Source organism: Pholcus phalangioides, unplaced genomic scaffold, assembly GCF_987345545.1.
Source record: "Pholcus phalangioides strain wild (caught in Gottingen) unplaced genomic scaffold, Ppha-v1.0 ptg000011l_1, whole genome shotgun sequence".
Lineage (NCBI taxonomy): Eukaryota > Metazoa > Arthropoda > Arachnida > Araneae > Pholcidae > Pholcus > Pholcus phalangioides.
In genome coordinates, this window is record NW_028301604.1 from 63,231,706 (window position 1) to 63,252,808 (window position 21,103).

A 21,103-nucleotide genomic window follows, 5' to 3' on the forward strand; every position below is an offset into this window, starting at 1 on the left:
ACAAGGAAAAAACTAAATAAATCATTATATTTAATAAATAGTCAAATTTGATTATAATGACATCCACGATTTCGCGAAATTTTGTTACAACCAAATCGACATTTTCAAGACCTTTTAAGTGTGAAAATTTTTTTCAGATTCAATATAAAAAAACTTCATGCACATTAATTAGGGAAAATACGGGAAATTGAAATCATAAATACAGGACATCGCCAATTCTCTCTAAAATGCTAAAATGTTGCTAATTGTCCTACAAATCACCAATTCCTTATAAATAAGGGTGCAGTAGCCCAGGTCGATAAGATACTCGCCGTAAGATTACCACAGGATGATTTGAGGTGGCAAGAGTTTGATACCTGGTTCATCCATTAATCAATGACGTTATAACTGAGTTGCCGTTACCTACAAAGTCAATATAATCAAGTTCAACTGTACATAAAGAAAAAGAAATTATATATTAAAAAAAAGCTCAGTGAATCAAAAAAGGTTGAGAAACGCTGCTCTAAAGAATAAGAGGTAAAGTCTTCAACCTCTTTTGGAAGGGAAAAATGTTTGACATTCAGTATCTAGCTTATTCAGCCCTTCAGCTGAATAACTGTACTTTAAGAAATCCCCAAATAACGACTGTAAAATTTTTATTGGCACCTAAAATTTCTAAACTGTAACCAGAAAAGATTTTAAAATTTCGAGTTTATTTCAACGTCTACCAACATACCAAAAGTGTCAAAAAATTCTGGAAAAATAGGGGAAAAAATTCACTTTTTTTTCCTGATAATAAAAAAAATTCTTGGTTCCTAAGACATTTGAAATGCTAGATCAATTTCAATCATTTAAAACTATCCTTAATTTAATTTTCAATTTAAACTAAAACACTAATTTCATACATTAATCCTAATGATTTAAAAAGAAGTCAACTGATATCGGGCCATAGAAACTGAATATTTTGTATTCAACCGAAACTATTCGTCCCCCAATCTGTACTCTTTTCTAGACTCAAGAACATCAAACGAACACATGTACAAAAAGTTTAAATTGCAAAAAAGCAGCTTTTTAATAACTTTTTGTTGTAAATTAGAAATAAATTTTGAACTTTGAAAGCTGGTTCAAATTTAAAATCAACAGTCCTCAGTTCAAAAAAAGCAATAACTCAAAAACCCCAGCAAAAAATCTTATGTTTTGAAATATCTACATTTTGAAGATTTATTTTATATGGAACTGAATAGGAATCAAATCAGATTTCATTACGGTAAGGGAGAGTATAAGCAGCGTTGGGATTGTTGTCATTTTGCAATATGTGCAGGCATTTTTACCATTCTCATGGTGCGCCTAACTCAAAACTACAATTTTCTGAGTTTTCGCCTTTTTGAACTAATACTTCACCACACACCAACTCAGACCATATCACTATTTGCAATTTAATGTCATTAACGAATTAGGTTGGAAATGAAGATGCCAACTATCGGTCGTCACCTCAAGCTCGTTAGGAAAAATATGTATATTTTTCTACAAGATTGAACCTGGGACCTTACGGCAACCTTCATGGTGATAGATGCGCATTTTACCACCATGACACTCAGGCATTTGCCTTTTTGAACTGGGCATAAAAATGTAGTTTTTATATCTAAAAAGCTTTGATCTATTACCAAAAAAATAATAAATAAAATAAACTCATTTTGACGATATATTAAATTTAAACTTATTACCTCTTCGTCCCACACGTGGAGGTTGGCGGGATAATGTTCTGGTTTTTGATGAATCCGTAGCACTTCTTTCTGACACGGTGTCTTCATCAGAATCAATTACTTGTCTTTGTGAACTTCTGCCATGCAGTACATCATCTGCTGATATTTCTTGAATAGAATCTTTCATCTCCTATTAAAATAAAATCAATTGATTTTGAATAATGTATTTTTGTTACAATTATAATAGGATGATAGTTGTTTTAAGCATCAAAATTAATAGTGGTTCCAGAGACCTCTGATTAACCTATTCAAGTACAGGCCTTTGGCAACGAATTTGGATAATGTGCAATTGAACTAGCATAGATAAATCTCAAAAGTGGTATTATTGTTAATATATGAAATGGAAAGAAAAGGCCGTGATGAACAGGTTTTCTGTTCTTTATTCCTATTCCAGCCACCCTTCCCAGGGAAGTCATTTCCCTTTTTTCTGGGGGGAAGGGGCTGAATACTGAATATTCAGCTAATGTTTTGGCCGAATACCCAATATCAATCTTCTTAACATTCATATTTCATCATAATTTTAATAAAATTGTTTTTAATTAAAAATAAAATTATTGGTAATTTCAAATGATCAATAATGAATTTAAATTATGCAATTTATTTAAATAAGTATTAAAAAACTGGTAATAAAAGGATTTTTATTGCCATGACACTAGCAATCAAATTTAGCAACGATATATTGTATTTTAATATTACTTACAGAATTTATTTTTCCACACTTATCACAATTTTACATCTAATCAAGGAAATGTAAATCATTATTTACTATGAACAAGTAATGCAGGGTTTCTCAACCTATGGTCTGCGACGATGGCATAAGTGGTCCGCAGGTAGACTTGTTAATTTGATTCTAACTTAATGAAAAACTATTCATTAATTGTAATTGATACTAATAATATCCTTATAGGTTCAAATAAAAATTGTACCTTTATATTAAAATTCACCATACATCCATCAGGGAAAATGCTGGAAATGGCAATCCTAAATTCAGGATAACTAATTGTAGTCAAAAGATGGAATTTATAGCAAGCTGGCCAATTACTGCAAAAATGGGTGAAGGGTGCAGGAAATAAAGGGTAGCTAAAAATCGTAGTTAACAAAAATTCATTTGCGAAAAATTCAATTCAAATTCATTCATATGACTAGATGACCATATTTCATTGAGAAAAATACTAAGAAACAGGATCTCTTAAATACGGGACGTTGCCAATTGCCATCAAAAACCAGGGTTGGTAAAAAAACCCGGTTTTTTCTTTTAAATAGTATCAACATTAAAAACAATAAAATTTCTGAAAAATCATTCAAACTTCTAATTAAAATAAATGTTTATTATTGTAATAAACACTATTCCCATATTAATTAATCACAAATATTTCTTACATTTTAACAAAAACCAATTTTTGCAATTTATTTTTGCTTAACTCAATGGATTACTTCACAAGTTTGAAATATTTTTTAATTATTAATCATATGTTTTCTCCAGTTACTTTCAGTATGTTTAATTAGGAAGCTATTCTGCAAAAACTATAATAAAAATTAGGTGAATATAATGTATTTAATGAAGCATAAATAATGCAGATTAATTAGTGTTGATTTACGATATACAGGGTGATTATAACTAAGGTTCTGATTTCAAAACACTGTAAAAAAAAGAATGATTGTCAGAATGACTTGAAAATTGACATGAATATTCCTGAAGAAATTAAATTTTATTTGGTAAAGGGAAAAAAATACTTAAAAATGTAAAATTAATGACATCATCCAAGACGTGGGAAATTTGCTCATAAAATGGAAACGATAGCCAGCCATATGGAAAAAAGATAACTTAATTATTAAGAAACATAATTCATGGAAACATCACAAAAAACAAAGTAATTGAACAAATAACTACAACTTACTTAATAAATGTTAAATATGTTGTCCACCGTGTTCTGGCTATGAGGTTGAAAGCACAAACATTCTTGCTCAACAACAGATCAGAGTATGCCATGGTTATGATGTGGATGTGCTTGCAATTCACCTTCATTAAACCTAACGTGCCCCCATGTTAAGCTGAGGAACTTCTAACATATAGGGGATGCGCTGGAGATTGCAATTATCCAAAGTTTGCACATTTCCAGCAAGTTTTCTGGCACATTTACACTTGAGTAGCCCGCGACACGTTTTCAAACCAATGAAGTGTGACCCACACTGTTCAAAGGGTTGAACAACCTTGACTTGAAAGCTTCATTTCTTCACACCGAAATTTTTCTTCTCAGCTCTCTGGTGCCCTCCAAACTACCTGGCATGGCCCCTTACCTTCATTTTCCCCTGTGGCCCCCCGAAATGTCCCAGTACCACAAGGGGGCCATATGGCCCCCGGTTGAGAACCACTGCTTTAGTTGTTGACTAATGTAGCCCGTTTAAAGATAAAAATTCAGAATCCACTTAGCACTTAAGCCGAGGTCATTTTCTTTCCCTATTATTTTGTGAATTGGATGGTAGATGTTCCAATTAACAACTCTGTTTCAGACCATATGTGGATGTGATTTTGCTTGATTTTTTGAAAAATGTTTTATTTGCATTTCTTTTTCTTTTTTTTCCCTTGAAGATTACAACCAAAATTATTTTCTTACTATAGTGTGAATCGCAAAGAAGGTAGTTGCATATTTGGAATATAATAGTAGTTTAATAAATTTTATGAGATTTTTTTGAAGATCTATACAGCCTCTTCAAGGTCCTGTATAAATGGTGCAATTCAAGATAGATTTTTTAAAATTATTTTCTCAGGCTTTCTATTTTCTATATACATGTCAACTATGAGAAAAAGTTATCAGCTTGAAAAAAAATTGAGCATTTAAGGGTTAAGCAATTCACATTACAAATAATGTCAAATTTTTCCAATATGAAACTCAAGTTTCATATATGACATATATCTTCTTTTAGTCCACAAACAAGTATATACAAGAAAATTTCTTTAAATAAAATACATGCCTTCAAAACATCAGATGACAAATTTGGTTCACTGGGTGTTGGCTTGAAAAACCTTTTAGCAAATCCAGCACGTCCACTTTTTCTACCTTGAAATAAAAAGGTCAAAAGATCAGCAATAAATTCCTTTACACACAGGCTTTTGGCAACAAATTCGAACAATTTGCAGTTGAACTAGCAGAGATAAATCTCAAAAGTTGATATTGTTAATACGCAAAAAATGCAGGAAAAAAGATTTCGGGGCAAAACAATTTCAGAGGAGTTGGTATTTTATTCTCCCTCTCCAAGTCCCCCTTTTGTCATTAGAGAGTATGCAATACTTTTTTTGACTTCTCAAACCAAAAAATTAAAAAAATAAGATAGAGCTGAGGTGAAGGCAGAGATGCAAAATTCTCAGCAATAATCATTCTCTGGAAGGATTACTATTATAAACTACTAAAGAATATTCTCCTAAAGAGTATTATCAAGAATTTTATATCTCTAGCAATGATAATGGTAAATTGATTATACTAGTAAAAAGAAAATCTTATTTTATTTTTCTACAATAACTGCAAAAAATCAAACTTGAACATTGCCATTCCCAGAGGATACAGAACTGTTTTTCAATAGGCACTCTGACGCTAATCAAATTCATGATAGTATGAATAGCAATCAATTCTTGCATTCTAGATCGAAATGTACAAAACTCAGACGTGCCAACTTTTGGAATCCGGAGATTCTCCCAAAGGGGGTAACCCTCAGCACTCAGTTAAAAAAATTAACAAAAAAAATTTGCAAACATTTATTTTTAAATCAATCAAGAAAAAGTTACAAAAACAAAGCCACAACAGGCAAAATGCCCAACGAGGTGGCTGAGAAAAAGATGCCCATAAAAATATGGATGTCATATTTCAAAAATACAGCAACCCAATTAAAAATGCCATTAAAAAAAACTGTAAACAATATATACACATGATAGAATATTATACAATGCCCATAAAGAATACTTATGGTTGTCTTATTCTAAGTATGGATAGCTTCTCGATCTACCCCAACATGTTTATCGTATTTCTTTTTAAACGTGTCAATTGTGTTACAATTTACTACCTCCGGGGGTAAGATATTCCATTTATTAACAACCCTATTAGAGAAAAATTCCCTGTGACACCATAACCTTGCATTGTCCCTCACCAATCGATACTGGTGTCCCCTTGTAAAAGCAGTCGATTGGCGGTGTACTAACAGTTCATGGTCCATCCTATCCATCCCATTGAAAATTTTGAACACTTCGATCATATCTCCTCGACACCTGCGTTCATCCAATGTAAACATATTCAAAAAATGTAGTCTCTCTTCATAACTCAAGCTCTCTGTGCCAATAAGGACACACGTAGCTCTTCTCTGCACCCTTTCAACCAAGTCTATGTATCTCTGTAGGTATGGTCCCCAAAACCTTACAGCATACTCCAGGCCAGGACAAACTAAGCCTCGAAAAAGCGGAAGAATGACTTTAAGAGAACGCGAAGAGACTTTTTTCAAAATGAGACCAAGCAATCTATTCGCTTTTTTGACCACCGCTGAACAATGTTCAGAAAACCTAAGCCGCTCGTCAATGAGCAATTCCCAAATCGGTGACCCTAGCTGCATCCGGGATAGTGGCACCATTCAATTCGTAAGAGAACCGTGGGTTGTTTCAACCAAAATGAGCGACCATGCACTTATCAATGCTAAACGTCATGCTCCATTCATTTGCCCATGCTGCAATCCTGTTTAGACTGGTCTGGAGCGACTCCCTATTGCTTTGATTCCTGATTACCCCCACTAACTTCACATCATCTGCGAATTTGCTAGTAATCCCATCGATACCTGGGCCAAGGACACTTCCTTGAGGAACTCCACTTGTGACGTCTGTCCAACCAGAGAATTCCCCGTTCACCATAACTCGTTGCGACCTATCTCTTAACCACGATTCTATCCAATTCAGCAAGTTGCCGCCAATTCCAATCTTGTGTAAACGCTTCAAGGGTTTACCATGTTGGGCCCGATCGAATGCCTTTTGGAAATCAAGGTAAACAACATGTACATTTTTTGTTCTTACCCAAAGCCTTAGACACGTGATCATAGAAGTAAAGGAGGTTAGTTACACATGACTTCCCCTTCCTGAACCCATGCTGATTATCCGACAATACATTATTCTCGTCTATCCACTTCACAAACTGCCTTTTGATAATTTCCAAAATTTTCGAGAGGGAGCTCGTCAAACTCACTGGACGATAATTGGACACAGCTTCTCTACTACCCTTCTTAAATATCGGAACAACATTAGCAAGTTTCCAATCCCTTGGGATGATACCCTCAGCAACACTACTCCTGTATATCTGTGCGACTGGCCCTAACAATTCATTAGCACATTCCCTGAGGACCCTGGGATAGATATCATCTGGTCCTGGTGCTTTGCTTGCACATACATTTCTTAGAAGATTTAGGACCTCCACGTCTTCTACTTGAATATCGTTGAGGGTTTTATTACCCCATGCAACACCCGTATATCGAATATCATTATCTCCATTAAAAACAGAAGTGAAAAAGTCTTGAAAGCATTACACATCATTACATTGCTCTCTAACCTAGAGCCTCCTATCGAGAGGGGGCCAACCGTCCCCTCACATCCATTATTGACATATCAAAAAAATGATTTTAGGTCAGAGCCAATGTTATCTGCCAACCTAGATTCACCTTCCTTTTTACTATCCCTTATCACTTTCTTCAACAGTCTTCTTTTATCAGTAAACAATGATAGGTCACCTCAACCACTTTTATACTCTCTGAATGTTCTTTTCTTTTCAAGATAAAGGTTCCGCACGCTATCCGTGAACCATAGAGGGTGCGATGTACAAACACGCTTTTTTCGAACAAAGGGTATGACATCGTGCAAAACAGAGGACAGCTTCGTACTAAATTCTACCCATTGACTTACCACCCCTACTGACTCCAACCGGTCTTTGAACACTTCCACTAACCTTCCTCTCAAAACATCAAAGTTAGTTCTCTGAAAACAAGGAACAAGTCTTTTGTTATCAACCTTATCCAAGGAAAAGTTAGTGAAATCTGACTATACGATGATCACTAGAAGAAAACTCTTACCCCACCAAAACATGTTCAATCCTCAGAACTAGTAAGAACTAAATCTAAAATAGCAGTACTCCTAGTGGCTTCTAATATATGCTGATACAAAAAATTTTCGAGCACCAACTTAAGAAAGTCTCTTTCATACTGATCTCTAGATGAAAGGTTCTCCCAAACAATACCTGGGTAATCGAAATCCCCTGGTGTGAGAACCCTCTTACGCTTACACATGTAGGAAATTTCATCATGCAATTTGGCGATGTAGTTTGGATCCCTATTCGGTGGATTGTAATAAACCCCAACAATAAGTTTATGACGTCTTTTGTTCTCAAGCTCAACCCATATAGTTTCAATATTACTTCTCTGCACGTTACACTCTCTAGCCTTCAAACAGGACTTCACGTATATCAACACTCCACCCCCTTTCCTATCAAATCTATTTCTCAAAAAAGTATCATATCCCGAGATGTGTAAGAATGATTCATCCCCATCGTTTGCCCAAGATTCTGTGATGGCTGTAAGATCCAGGCCCTCCACAACTATCATAGTTTCTAAAAAATCTTTCTTATTACCCAAGCTCCTGGCACTTATAAACACACATTTTAATTTGCCCTGTGATTTAGTGTCAATCGAGAATCCATCCAAGTCAGAGGTGGGAATTCCCCGTCAGTACTGTTGTGATTATCATTAACTAACCCGCATTCCCGACTACGTGGTCTGGGAGTAAAAAACCTGACCTAAGACTATCGTAAACCTCCCAGAACCACCCCCCCCCCTTCTTATTTAAATGGATCCCATCTGAACGAAGCCACCTATCGTTAAATGCGGGAAGCTCCAAAAACGTGACCCCAAGTGAGGAGCAAATGTCCTTCAAGCCTATATTGAATTGGTGGATCCTACTCCTATATCCACTACTACCTCTTGGCAGCACTGGAATCACTGCCACATCTGAACCCCCCTTACTAGTGGATAATAGTAAATCCCGGTACTCTGACAGAGACTCACTAATATTCGCTCCTACCTGATTCGTTCCCACCCACAGAATCACCTGTAAGGGCAACTTTCGGCGATGAAAAACGTCTCGAATGTTGCTAATCTTCCCCCCAGGAAGACAACAGCGCTCGAAACCCCGAGAATCCCTACACACTCGGTTCCCAAGTTCCCTAACCATAGAATCGCCGATGATTAAACCACTATCACTATCCCCCTCTACCTCATCCACGACCACCCATTCGCCCTCTAAACTGTCGTTGTTCGTGGAGATTGCTTCTTCATCAACAGGTGGCTCGACGACCAGAGGCTCAGTTATAACCGGGCCCTCTAGTACCCTAACTTTTTCCCGTAAAGCTTCGACCTCGAGTTCCAGCCTTTTCCTATCTAAGCACCCTTTACAATTGAAACTATCAGCTACTATACCCCTAGACCAGGGAAACCTCCCGTCGCAAGCTCTACACAACACTAGTCGAGGCATACTAACACTATTGCTAGATAATAATAAAAAATAAGAAAATGAAAAACTTTAACAGGAAATTAAAATAATTAAGTTCCATTCCTTCCCCCCCCCAAGGCAGGTTCTGCATTGCCCCCCCCCCCGGAGCAGAATATAATTTCATATCAGTCTTCCCATGCAGAATAAAGAAATCACATCTACATATACTGTTCATAAAATGTAAGTTTCCTTTCGTGGATGATATCAGCGATTGATAATCTTGGGTATATAAACTCTTAAAAGCTTTATATAGCTTAAAGTTTATATTTTCTTTCTGAAGACATATTTAATCAGAGGAAACAATTAAAAAACTTCAAAATACAAAGCTGCTGACGAAAAAACTTGTGTTTAACTGCACGGCTGTTAATGGAATACAATGATTATACAGGAATTTCGGCAACCAAGGTCACACCCCTGATAAATGATTGCCGATAAACGTTACGTAAACAAAGTCACGTCTTTATCAGTTGCTTAAATGCTGTCACCAAGACTTTTTTATGGTTGCTCGATGGAAATCACCAAGGCTGTCCTGTATGGGTGTTTTCCCTAATGATGAAGGCAGTCATTAACGTCATGACTACGTGAAAGCTCATGTAAAATCTCATTTTCTGCAAAAATTCAGAGAAATTTTAACAAATCCAGAGAGCGGGAGGAAGGATGAGTCTCCCACCTAAATCTGGAGAGTTGGCAGCGTCAGAAAAAATTGACATTTGCTGAGTTATGGTAAAGTGGGTAAGAGTATATTACATCTGCTAAACTGACAATCGGTATAGCCGCCAAAGCAGTTTTTCTTAAATTAACAAAAAACTCGCTGAAACTATCATAAGCTTCACTCCTGAAAAGTGAAGAGAAAATCATACTTAAAGCTCAATAAAAAAATGATGTGAATTTCAGCAAAGATAACCATAGATCACAATTAATTCATCACTTGGTAACCATAGAAGGTACACCATTAGAGAAAATTTTTTAGAACTGTCCAAATATTGAGAAAAATGACTTTCGAAAAGCTATGTGTTTTATAACACATAGCTGCAGAAAGTATTAGTGCCGTCAAGTGGTAAAAAGAAACATGCAGTACAATGTGTTCAACAAGAGTTGCCTTCTAAAACTGACAACAGAGAATAAGAAATTAAAAAACTAATAAAAAAAAGTTGGCAACCCACAATTTTTTGAAGTTTTAAAATGAAGAAATGTAACTAACATGGCTCAATTAACAAACTTGCAAATAAATACAAGTGATGTAGAGTGAGTATTTTTGATTTTATTTTCTGCTTTGAACTTATTTCTAAAAATTTAGTTCATTTTAAAATGATTTTCATAATCTGTAAATGTTTAAAAATCCTATTTGCAAAACCTTTGGTGAACCAACAAAATTCCTGCAGAAGCAAGAATATTCTTTAATTAAAAGTTATCATTACAAGGTGATTATGCCCAAAAATTGTATTTTAAATGTTTTCAGAAATGAAAATAAGTTGGCCAAACAACAATCTACATGGTTTTTTAAAGCTTCTGAGAAGACAATAGAAGTCATAGCTGGGTTAAGGAGAAACCTTTATTTTCTCGATTGCAGCTGTGTAAAGTGGCATAGCATTTGTATCTGCTGGTTTCTGCAGGAGCTTAGTAAAAAAATGTATAACAGAAACTACATGGAATGTTAATCAATGTAACCAGATTTCACAAATAATGTAACACTGCTATTTAGCCGAACCCTTCAATTATAGATCATAAATAGTACGGACAAAATAAGCAATTTTTTCATTATTTAAAAAAATATTCTTGATTATTCTCATTCAGGAGAATATTCTTGCCTCGCATCTCTAGGTAAAGGAAAAGAAAAAAAAAATTGTTAACATCAGTACCAATGAAGAGTCATGAAAGGAGAAAGCTTGAATGCAGGGCCGACGTAACTTGTCCCTGCATATTAAAGTGTAAGTAACAACAAAAATGGGTACACAAAGACAAGAGCTTGAGCAATGCCATGCCCAGACATTAAAAAATTTCTGTATGCTGGAGGTAAAGGGTCACAAAAGGAAAATTTTACAGGAGAGCCATCAGAAGTTTTTTTTTCTTGGAAATCTTTCTATGGAACTCCCTTGCTTTATAAAGTGAATATTTGTTATTGATTGAAATAGGACTTAAGTGTCCCATACTTATGTGTAACGTAACAAATGTAATAAAAATTAATAGTATTATTTTAATACTGACAAAAATGGACAGTGTCCTTTACCTCTGGCATAGATATAAAATTGTAAATAATGCAACATTTTCTTTTTATATCATCATAATGTTTATGCTTCTAATTGAATGATACAATACCATTATGAAAATAAGCGCTGATATATAGGTTACCAAAAACAAAAGTTCACAATAAGATGAACTGAGGTAAGCGGAAATCGGGGGTTAGTAGAACCACACGATTTGTAAAAAATTTAGTTAGCTTCTGGGAACAGTAAAGCAGAATTTTTCTTTTATACTTACTTTTTTCAGTAAAAATGTAATTGGTACGATGACTGCTCATATAAAGAAGTTAAGTTGGTGGTCATATTGCTATCCATTGTGCCCTTTATATTTTGACTAGTTCTGAAAGTGAGTGCCTAATACAGATTTGGTATCAATTTTTTCCTTTCTTATTATTTCGTATGTCATTTCAATATAATTATGATCTCTTTAGATAAAGTATGAATTAAGCGAATTACACTTTCTCCGTGTTGAGGCAAGTAGAACACAATGCATTTACACCAACCCTGTACTTATTTGCATTGGTTCTATCAGCTGTGGTACAAATGTGAAAAAAGAAATAAAGCTCCTTGAGTCAGCACTAGCTGCTTCTGTAGAATTATAAAAAAAATGAATGTCTCGAAATAGAGGAAGAAAGAAATTTCATAGCCATAATGTGAAAAACATTTCAGAAGGAAAAGTTGGCGACTAGGTTCTCATTAAATTCACAAATGAAAAGTCTGTAAAGATATTTGTTGGGCAACTAAGCTAAGTTCAGACATATAAGGAAGCAAAATTTGAAAAAAAATAGTTACAATATCTGACTTACAATGGCCCAACATTCAAGACAAAGTGATTAGAAGTGGATGACATTGTCATTTCCTTCACCTCTTAAGTTATTATTAGCCCAAGGAAATTCACGTCCTTTTTCATTTGCCCTATATAATGTCAGTAAATATTTATGGCGGTATTATTATATTGGGAGTTTCCTACATACCAAAATTGTTAATTAACATTGATATTAGCTGTATACAAAGCTGTTAACTTTATGTATACAAGATTAAAACAATTGGGGTTTTTCATGGTGTAAATGAATTTTTCCCTTTGTGTAAAGTTCTTTCATTTATGAATCATTACTTCACAAGTGATTTTTAAAGCACTATCAGCTTCAGGTTCTACTATCTCTTCAGCACTTCTACTTGTCCTCTCTGGGAGGCAACTGGAACCAGTGCACCAATACAAAATAAAATTAATCTTGAAAAAGGGGGCAGTGAAAAAATGAAGTTAAAGCACTAGCCCTAAAAAGAGAATGATTTAAAAAACCTACTGTCATATTCAAATGGCCCCCACATCGTGGAGCAGGGCCCCTAAGCTGGAATCTTTTGCAGACCCCCCCCCCTCAAGTCAGACTTCCACAGGTCCTTCTATAGTTAATTTATAGTGTGAAAAATAAAAAAAATGCAGAGACTCTTCCCAGGGATAGAGCCCTGTCAGCTCCACCCTTGTGGGGATCCCACATCTTCATTAAGTTTTGTTGACTTCAACATAGATGCTACGTTGTGAACTTGAACTAATGAGAAAAACAGTTCTACTTATCTCAGTCGACCTTAACCAAAAATAAAATACAATATAAATATATAGAAAACAAATATTCATGCTCAATGACCTTGTTATTAGACTGCCCTAAAGCAGTCGTTTCAGTCTTAGTCACACAAAACCATTCAACTGATAAGAGAAACGTGGGTTGTTCGAACCAAAATGAGCGACCAACGCTAATTGGTGATCATCAGGTGACACTAAGCGAAGTGGTAAATGTAGCCAGCATTTACAACTTGATAAATTTTCTTAATTATATTAAACACCTGAACTCATGGCGAGTATCTACTCTTTGCTATAATTTGAACTCTGTGTTATTTACCAATAACTTAATGATGAGTTCCTTGGCCATATCCCTGAGAGAACTCCTTTGCTCCTTTTCTTAAAAAAGGTATCACAGACAGGAGCAGCCTTAAATATTTAGATATGGTCTTTATCGGTTGCAGTTTTCTATATTTTCCCACATACAGGGATTCAGCAAAATGGTAGCAGATACTATGCCTTTCTTTCCTAATGCTGTGCAAACTCTGGAAATTTTTTTCACAATCATATTTCTTCATATTTACATGATCCACAACTCGTGCTATACTACTTGGTGTTACAGTAGTGGGCAATATTTGCCCAAGCTTTTCTCAATCGGGACACCAGAGATTGATGATGTGTCAAAGCTAAACTTAATGCTCCATTCATTTGCCCATGTTCCAATCCTGTTCAAGTGAGTCTGGAGCAACTCCCTATTGCTTTGATTCCCAACTATCCTCATTAGCTTCACATCATCTGCAAATTTGCTAACAATCCCACCGATACTCTGAGTTAATCGATAAAAAGTGAAAAAGTATGGGGCCCAGGACACTTCCTTGAGGAACTCCATTAGTGATGCCTGTCCAATCAGAGAATTCCCCATTCATCATAACCCCTGTTGTGATCTCTCTTTCTCTCAACCATGATTCTATCCAATTCAGCATGTTGCCCCCCAATCCCTATCTTGTGTAGTGTGAACACTTCACTTGAAACACTTCAAGAGTTTACCATGTTGTCGAAAACTAATATGGAAACATGTTTTCAGTTTTTTGATTTGACTGATAATTATGGAGTTACAAAGGCTAACCAAAGATCCCAGTTAAGTGGCCATGGTTGCCCCTACCGCTTTTGATTGTAATTTTAGAACACAATTAACTTGATCAACATAATAAGCTTGTTGAATAAAATCAAATCACATTTTAAATTGAGACAATGAAATCTAACAAATAGTTTAAAATTTTTACAGCATCTAATTTATAATATGCGTATATATCAAATAATACTCAAAACCATATTTAGAAGAACAAACAGTAAAGAGATAGCTCTCTACTTTCAAAATGAAAGTCATCTACGTGGAGGAAGGACAAGATTTTTCGGGGGGAAAATTAAGAAACTAAATCTTAGAGCATGTAATAGGGGCAGCAAAATAATGCCTAGAATGGCGAGAGCTAGAGTCTGTCTCTGCTAAGAGGGGCCGGGACGACCGCACCCTTATAAATATGCACACAAATAAAACTTTACTTGAAAAAAATGACCAAATTTTGCACATATCATGTAGACTGGGAAAAATTCTGGGAAAGTTGTCGAAATCTTCCTTGTTAAAATTTTAAGTAAATTTATTAATATTTCAGCATTGATAAAAATCAATTAGTTAAAAAGAAATGAAAAATCTTCATTGCAACATGTAGAATTTGGTATGAAATTATGACTCAGAATAATCAACATAAAAAATTCAAAACCACTGATTCTTTTGAATGTCAATTCATAAAATAACTAGATTGATAAAAGTTTATGATTGAATGCTTATTATATATATTGAGCTTTTTACACTGAAGTTTTAATAAAAGTTACTAAAAAAATATTACTGTTTCACTGATCAAAACGACAGCATAAAAAAACAATCGTGCAATATAAGCAAAGTATGCACCTTCCTTCAAAAAATTTGACTTGAGTGTGAAGAATAAATTACATTTTAGCAAAAAGTGTTGATTTTGGGGAAACCATTTTTTAAATAGATCATTTAGCTAACACTTGAGAAAAAACTTTCAAAACACTTTAAAAAAATCTGGTAAGTGAGAAACAGACCTACATTTAAATCAAATTCAGAAAAATAATCATTCAAATCCAGTTTCCCATTTCTTACATTAAAGATAGATGGAAGCAAGTATACAAAACTCGCATGAATAAACTTTCATGTTCAACAATTTTTTTTTACATGACTACCTCTTTAGAGGCAAAATGGCAGTACATAGCACCTTATGATAGAACTAAGGCAGAGTACAAATTGGACCAATAGAATAAGTAATACAATCTGTAATTGACTTTAATATATATAAGAAATACATTTGTGCTCTCTTTTCTCTCTATACATCTCTTGTTTCTAGAGACTTCTCATTGATAACCCTTTGTAAACATTTTTTTTCCCCTTACCTCAGCAATAACAATTTTCTGACTTACCTCAGCAATAACAATTTTCTTCCTTGCTATGGTTTGACAAGTAAAAATGAATAATATTGCATACACAGGTAAAGAGTGGCTGAAAGAGGGAGAAAGAATGAAAAACCTGTTTCATCTTTTTTCCTTTCATATTTCATGTGTTTACAATGATACCACTTTGAGATTTATCTCTGCTAGTTCAACTGCACATCGTCATAATTTGTTGCAAAAACCCTGTACATAAACAGGTCAAATAGAGGTGGCGGGCACCTGTTTCCATTGCTCAGGCACCATTTGAAGGGGTGAGAATTTTTTTTATTCATCCTTTGAAAATACAATAAATGTTTTCAGGCACTTAAAAAGAAATCAAGAAAGTTCTAGAATTGGTTCTTTAAAATGTCATAGACATGTAGCTTTCTTTTATATTTAGGTCTAGAGTATGCCTGGATATGGTTTGCAAGGCTATACCTACAGAAGAATATGCTACATACAGGGAAAACAACAGTATAAATAGATTTACGATTCATTTTTTTTAACTAAGAGCCATAGCCAAAAATTTATTTGTAGGTGGAGGACAATTGAAATGTTAGTTCCCCTTTAGAAAAAACCAGTGAAAGAAAAATAGACTTTATATAGCATGCCAACCCCCTATATATTAGAAACTTTTTAACATTTCAGAGGGGGACCCCCCTTCCTAATGTTTTTGAAGGGGTCTCCCCTCTCTATGAACCTCTCAAAAACATTAGGTGGCTCTCAGAAACTCCCAAGTGCAATTCATAACATGTTCCACCCCCCCCCCCCCTCCACTATGGACTTGTAAGGTCCTTTAAATGTTCTGTAAATTCCGAAACTCATTCTTCCCCATGTTCTCACAGTGGTTCAACTACTCGAAGCAGAAACTTTGTTTTTGCCATGCAAATGTCTGATCATCTTCCACAAGTGAAATAAGTCCTTGTGTGTCAGAGTCTTCACTGATCAAAGTTGATTTCAAACTGATGCAACAGAGTATTTTCCAGTTCATTGGGCAATAGCTTATCAACCTGCACTACAAAGCTCCCAATTTCAGGGTTTAGGAAAAACATGCCCAGTGACTATATAGATAGAATGGTAGCAACTACTTTGGGAAATTAAATTTTGAACCAAATGAGAAGTCTGGCAAAAATTAAAACCGCTTAGCTAAAGCCATCATAAGGTGGTTTTGGAAACATTAAGACTGCCAAACTTCAGGAAGTAACTGTCACAAATAACACTAGACAACAAGTTTTGAGTCCTAAATAAAAATCAGTCAATTCCTATGTAATTGCACATTTGATACATGCATACAGTCGGACCCACTTATAACAAAATCAGAAAAAAACTTTTAACTCTTTATTATACTGGTACTGACTTGAAAATTGATGCGTTCAAGAAAATTAAAACATTTTACATGCACAATACACATTTTTCAGTAATCTAAGCATTCTCTTAACTCTTTAATGCCCAGATAGAAGACCTGGGAGGTTCTTGAAAATACCAAGTTTTTTGTGTTCGAAGTGGACTCGTCCAAATTTCAGCCACTCTTTCCCTCTCCCCACCCTTTCTCCATGAGTTTCTATTCATGCTACCCTTTGCATTGACGTTCACCCTTTCATTGCAATGGATTTTTGGAGATAATTTGTCTACTGAAAACACCCCTTCCCTCACAGTATTATCTGTTTGTAAAATGCATTGAGTACCCTAAGGAACATTCTAGTACATCAGCTTTTAAAATCCCATTGATAGGGCGTTGCAGATGTCTTTTCCGTCCCCGCCTCTGACAAGAGCTTTCATCTTCTTTCCCGTTGGTGACAAAAGCCCACCGAAACATACCCATACCCCCTATCTGGGCCGACTTGAGGCGGTTATGGGAATTGGCCGGCTTCGGCCGATCTGGGCGCTATAGAGTTAAAATAGATTAAAATATCTTAATAAAGATTAAAAATTTAATTAACCCTTTTTTACAGCAACAGTCTCAAAATATCAAACCTGATCTGCTTTATTGCGATCACCCCGAAATATCTCTGGTTCTTAACACGCTTTTATTTCAGATATGACAGTTATAATGAAGATCAGGAAAATTTTAAAAACTGTTTAAAGGGTTAAAAGCTCACGCACAATTGAATACATCGACAAAAATGTGTCAATCATTGCTTCTTTTTTTCTTGATATTTTATACGTTTTGCATTTAAATCCTTTTTGTCATATAAGCATGTTTTTCTTGTAGTGTGAGCAAGGACACCAAAATATTTTTTGTATCACATTTTTTCGAATCATTTGAAATGAGAGTTGCAAACTTAGAGTAATTCAGAATATTTTGATTCTTCACTGTTTTCTCCAAAAAAATTTTTGACTTAAAACCAACTGTAGAGTTACATTTTTTGAAGCAATGAGTACCATTTTCCATCGCAATGCCTGAACGTGGTTTGGAGGTTAGATTTTTGAGAATAAATAATCTCAACCATTTCTTTTTAAAGCTAGTATTACATTATAGAAGTTTGATAAAAAAAATTTATATAAAACTATAGAAAATATGACTAATTAAACATATTGGTTACATTTTAAGAAATGGAACAAATAGGTTTGTTGGTTTTTTTTTTTTTTTTTGAAGTTTTGTATAGAAGATCTTTTATCAAATATTTGTAATCTCAGCCTTATGATGTTTTCTGCAAACAAAATAAGATTTGACAGAGAAAAGTAGAAAAAAAAAGAAATAAAATAGGATTTCACAGTACCGAATATAGAGGTACTAGAATGTCTTCCAAGTAAAAGAAACAAGACATTATCAGTTACAGAAAGGCAAATTTACAGATAAAAAGATTTAGATAAGATTACAAAGAAATTTGCGAGAATGTCATGTCATTCATTATAGGTGTACTTTGTTGAAATCGGTGTTCTTTATAAGCAATCAAAATAACATAGATGAGCAACACACACTTCATGGGACATGAAAAAACTTTGATATCAGAAATTTCCACGTATAACAATGTTCAGTATAAGTGAGTCCGACTAATAGTAAAATACAATACATGGGAGCAAGACAATTATATAGAAAATAAAAAAAAAATTCATAAAATGTGTATTTGAGGAATGATGTCACTCTCTGCTATCCATACAAAGGTTTTTAACAGATAGCTGATGCGAAGATATATTTATATTCATCCTTGAATAAGTTGCCACCTGGCGGCAATATCAACAATTGTGAGCTTTGGCCTGAATTAAGTCCCATTCAGTGCATACAAGCTCTAAGGAAAGATTGAAATATTCATTGCTTTCATAATCTAGTGCGCTTATCCAGCAAGTGAGAGGACGTGGGTTCAATTCCCCGCAAGGGCAGTTGAATTTTCTTTCTAACATAAATATATCTTCCCATCAGCCAGCTGTTAAAAAAACTTTGTAAAAAATGTGCATATATACATAATATAAAACCTCACCAACACAACATTAATACACATAAAAACGCAACAAAAATAAACCAACATAAAAACTCATACTTTTTTGCAAACAAAACAAAGCACCACTAAAAAATAATCCCATTATCTCGAAATTTCTCATGCAGATTATTTTACACACAGTTAAACTTGGTAAATTCGAAGCTCAAGGGGACAGTTAAAAAATTTGAATTATCCAATTAATCTATTCTGGATCTGTAAAATGACTACAAATCAGGGTTGGCAAGTTTTTGATGGTTTAAACTGTGACAATGGCTCAAACTGTCACATCAAAAACTTCAAATATTGCTTTTCAATATTAAAATTCCAAGTGTGGAAATATGTTGATTGCATGTAATGTTTAAAATGACTTATACAAAGGATAAATATTAATATATGATTGTAAAATAATTTTCTACTCTTTACAGAATTATTTTGGACAATATATATATATATATATATATATTATGCTTTATTCAAGTTGAATATTTTATAACGTAAATTCTGAAGGCAAAACTATTGAATGATTTGATAGTCTTCAATTCATGATGATATTCTTGACCTTCCAAAATTTCTTCAATCACTTAATACACACATATAGATACAAGGGTCATTCCCAAAAAGTACATTCCATATTTTTTAAATGAAAAATTCAAAGTTGAATTTTCAAAATAAAATTGACCTCAAATTATAGCCAATGACGTGAAGTTGAATATTTCATATTTTTCACTTTTATTTGGTAATTTTTTTGTGTGTGTTTTATAACTGAAAATGATGGATTTCGTCTACTCTGTTACGAAAACAAATATCGCTGTAAAAAAATTGTTATTTCTGCTGTTTTTCTCTTAAAATAATGAAATAGGCTTATTTCTTACGCATACGCTAAAAAAATGGTTTTAAAAAAATCTGACTGTTGTTTTGATAGTTTTTTGTGATTTTTTCAAAAAACAACACGTACAAAGTTCATTTTTTACATATATTTATAGGAAAGGTTTTTAATTAAAAACTTTCCATTTCCGACAGACAATAAGTTGGTAAATTATTGTTTAACAGCTTAGCTTGAAGTGTTCATAAATTTTTTTGTCTGTGAACTACAAAAATGATTACAGTAACAGAGTGCACTGCTATATTATTCCACCATTTGGCATCACCATAGAATTTCTTGACCATGTTCAAAGCCTGACTAATAGGAAACAGTTGATCATTTATGAAACTGTTTCCCAAATTTTGCTAATCATTGGTATGGTATTAGGGAAGCCTACTTTCATCAGAATTTGTTTAAAAGTTTCCAGAGGTTAAACACAGTTCATATCAAGTAGTACACTTTCGATGTATTCCATCAGAACAATGTTAAAGTAGGCATTAAATTATCAACAAAAAAACTAAAAAATTTACAAATTAGCATTTTGAATTCTTTCTATAGGGACAGTTGTTTTTGAAAGAGCTCACTGGTTTTCCGAAACCTTTTGGTGGATCAATTCAGTACGGATAATCCTTTTATGAATTTAGGTCATCGTTTTGCTGATTTCGAACATCAAAACTGGTTTTTTTTTTGGAACCGAGTTGCTGAACAATAAATCCAATGCAAGAAGTGAATAAAATTTTGTCATACAGAGGGTATCATTTTCAAAGAAGAAACACCTGTTTTTCATTACAATTTGTCAAAAGCTGGGGGTTATCTTTAAGACTGGTGCAAAAATTTCTTACACATTGTTCAGCGGTCAATGTTAGCATACATATTCAAGCCAGAAGTAAACAGACTTGCTAACCTTTGAAAAAAACAAATCTTACTTTATCTGTAAAATGAGTAACATGGCCTGTTTTCCAATCCACAGAAAGAAAAAATGTGGGTGTAGGGAGGGGATGGGGTAACCACATATTAAAAATTGATTAGGAAGTTATATAATTAGAATCAGCAAAAGTAATTGCTGCATGAGAAAAGACACGGTTTAATTTAAAAAATACAATATTCTCAGGAAAAGAACAGATCACAGTAACAAAGAAATTGTTTGCTTGTGTATCTTTTGACATTTTTACATTACCATAATGTTTTATCTGAAATGAAATATGATTTCTCTCAC

The 21,103-nt window shown here is 34.1% G+C and overlaps 1 protein-coding gene across 3 annotated transcripts in view; it reads right to left on the minus strand.

The window, feature by feature from the left end:
• Window positions 1–21,103, minus strand: part of LOC149080690 (uncharacterized) — a 239,265-nt gene that overhangs the window by 94,873 nt on the left and 123,289 nt on the right. For all 3 annotated transcript variants that reach the window (XM_089239904.1, XM_089239903.1, XM_089239905.1), the window contains exons 13-14: window positions 4,716–4,801; window positions 1,704–1,872 (exon numbers count right to left, since the gene is read on the minus strand). In XM_089239904.1, the coding sequence (XP_089096030.1) occupies window positions 1,704–1,872; window positions 4,716–4,801 (255 nt within the window). The remainder of the gene's footprint in view (window positions 1–1,703; window positions 1,873–4,715; window positions 4,802–21,103) is intronic.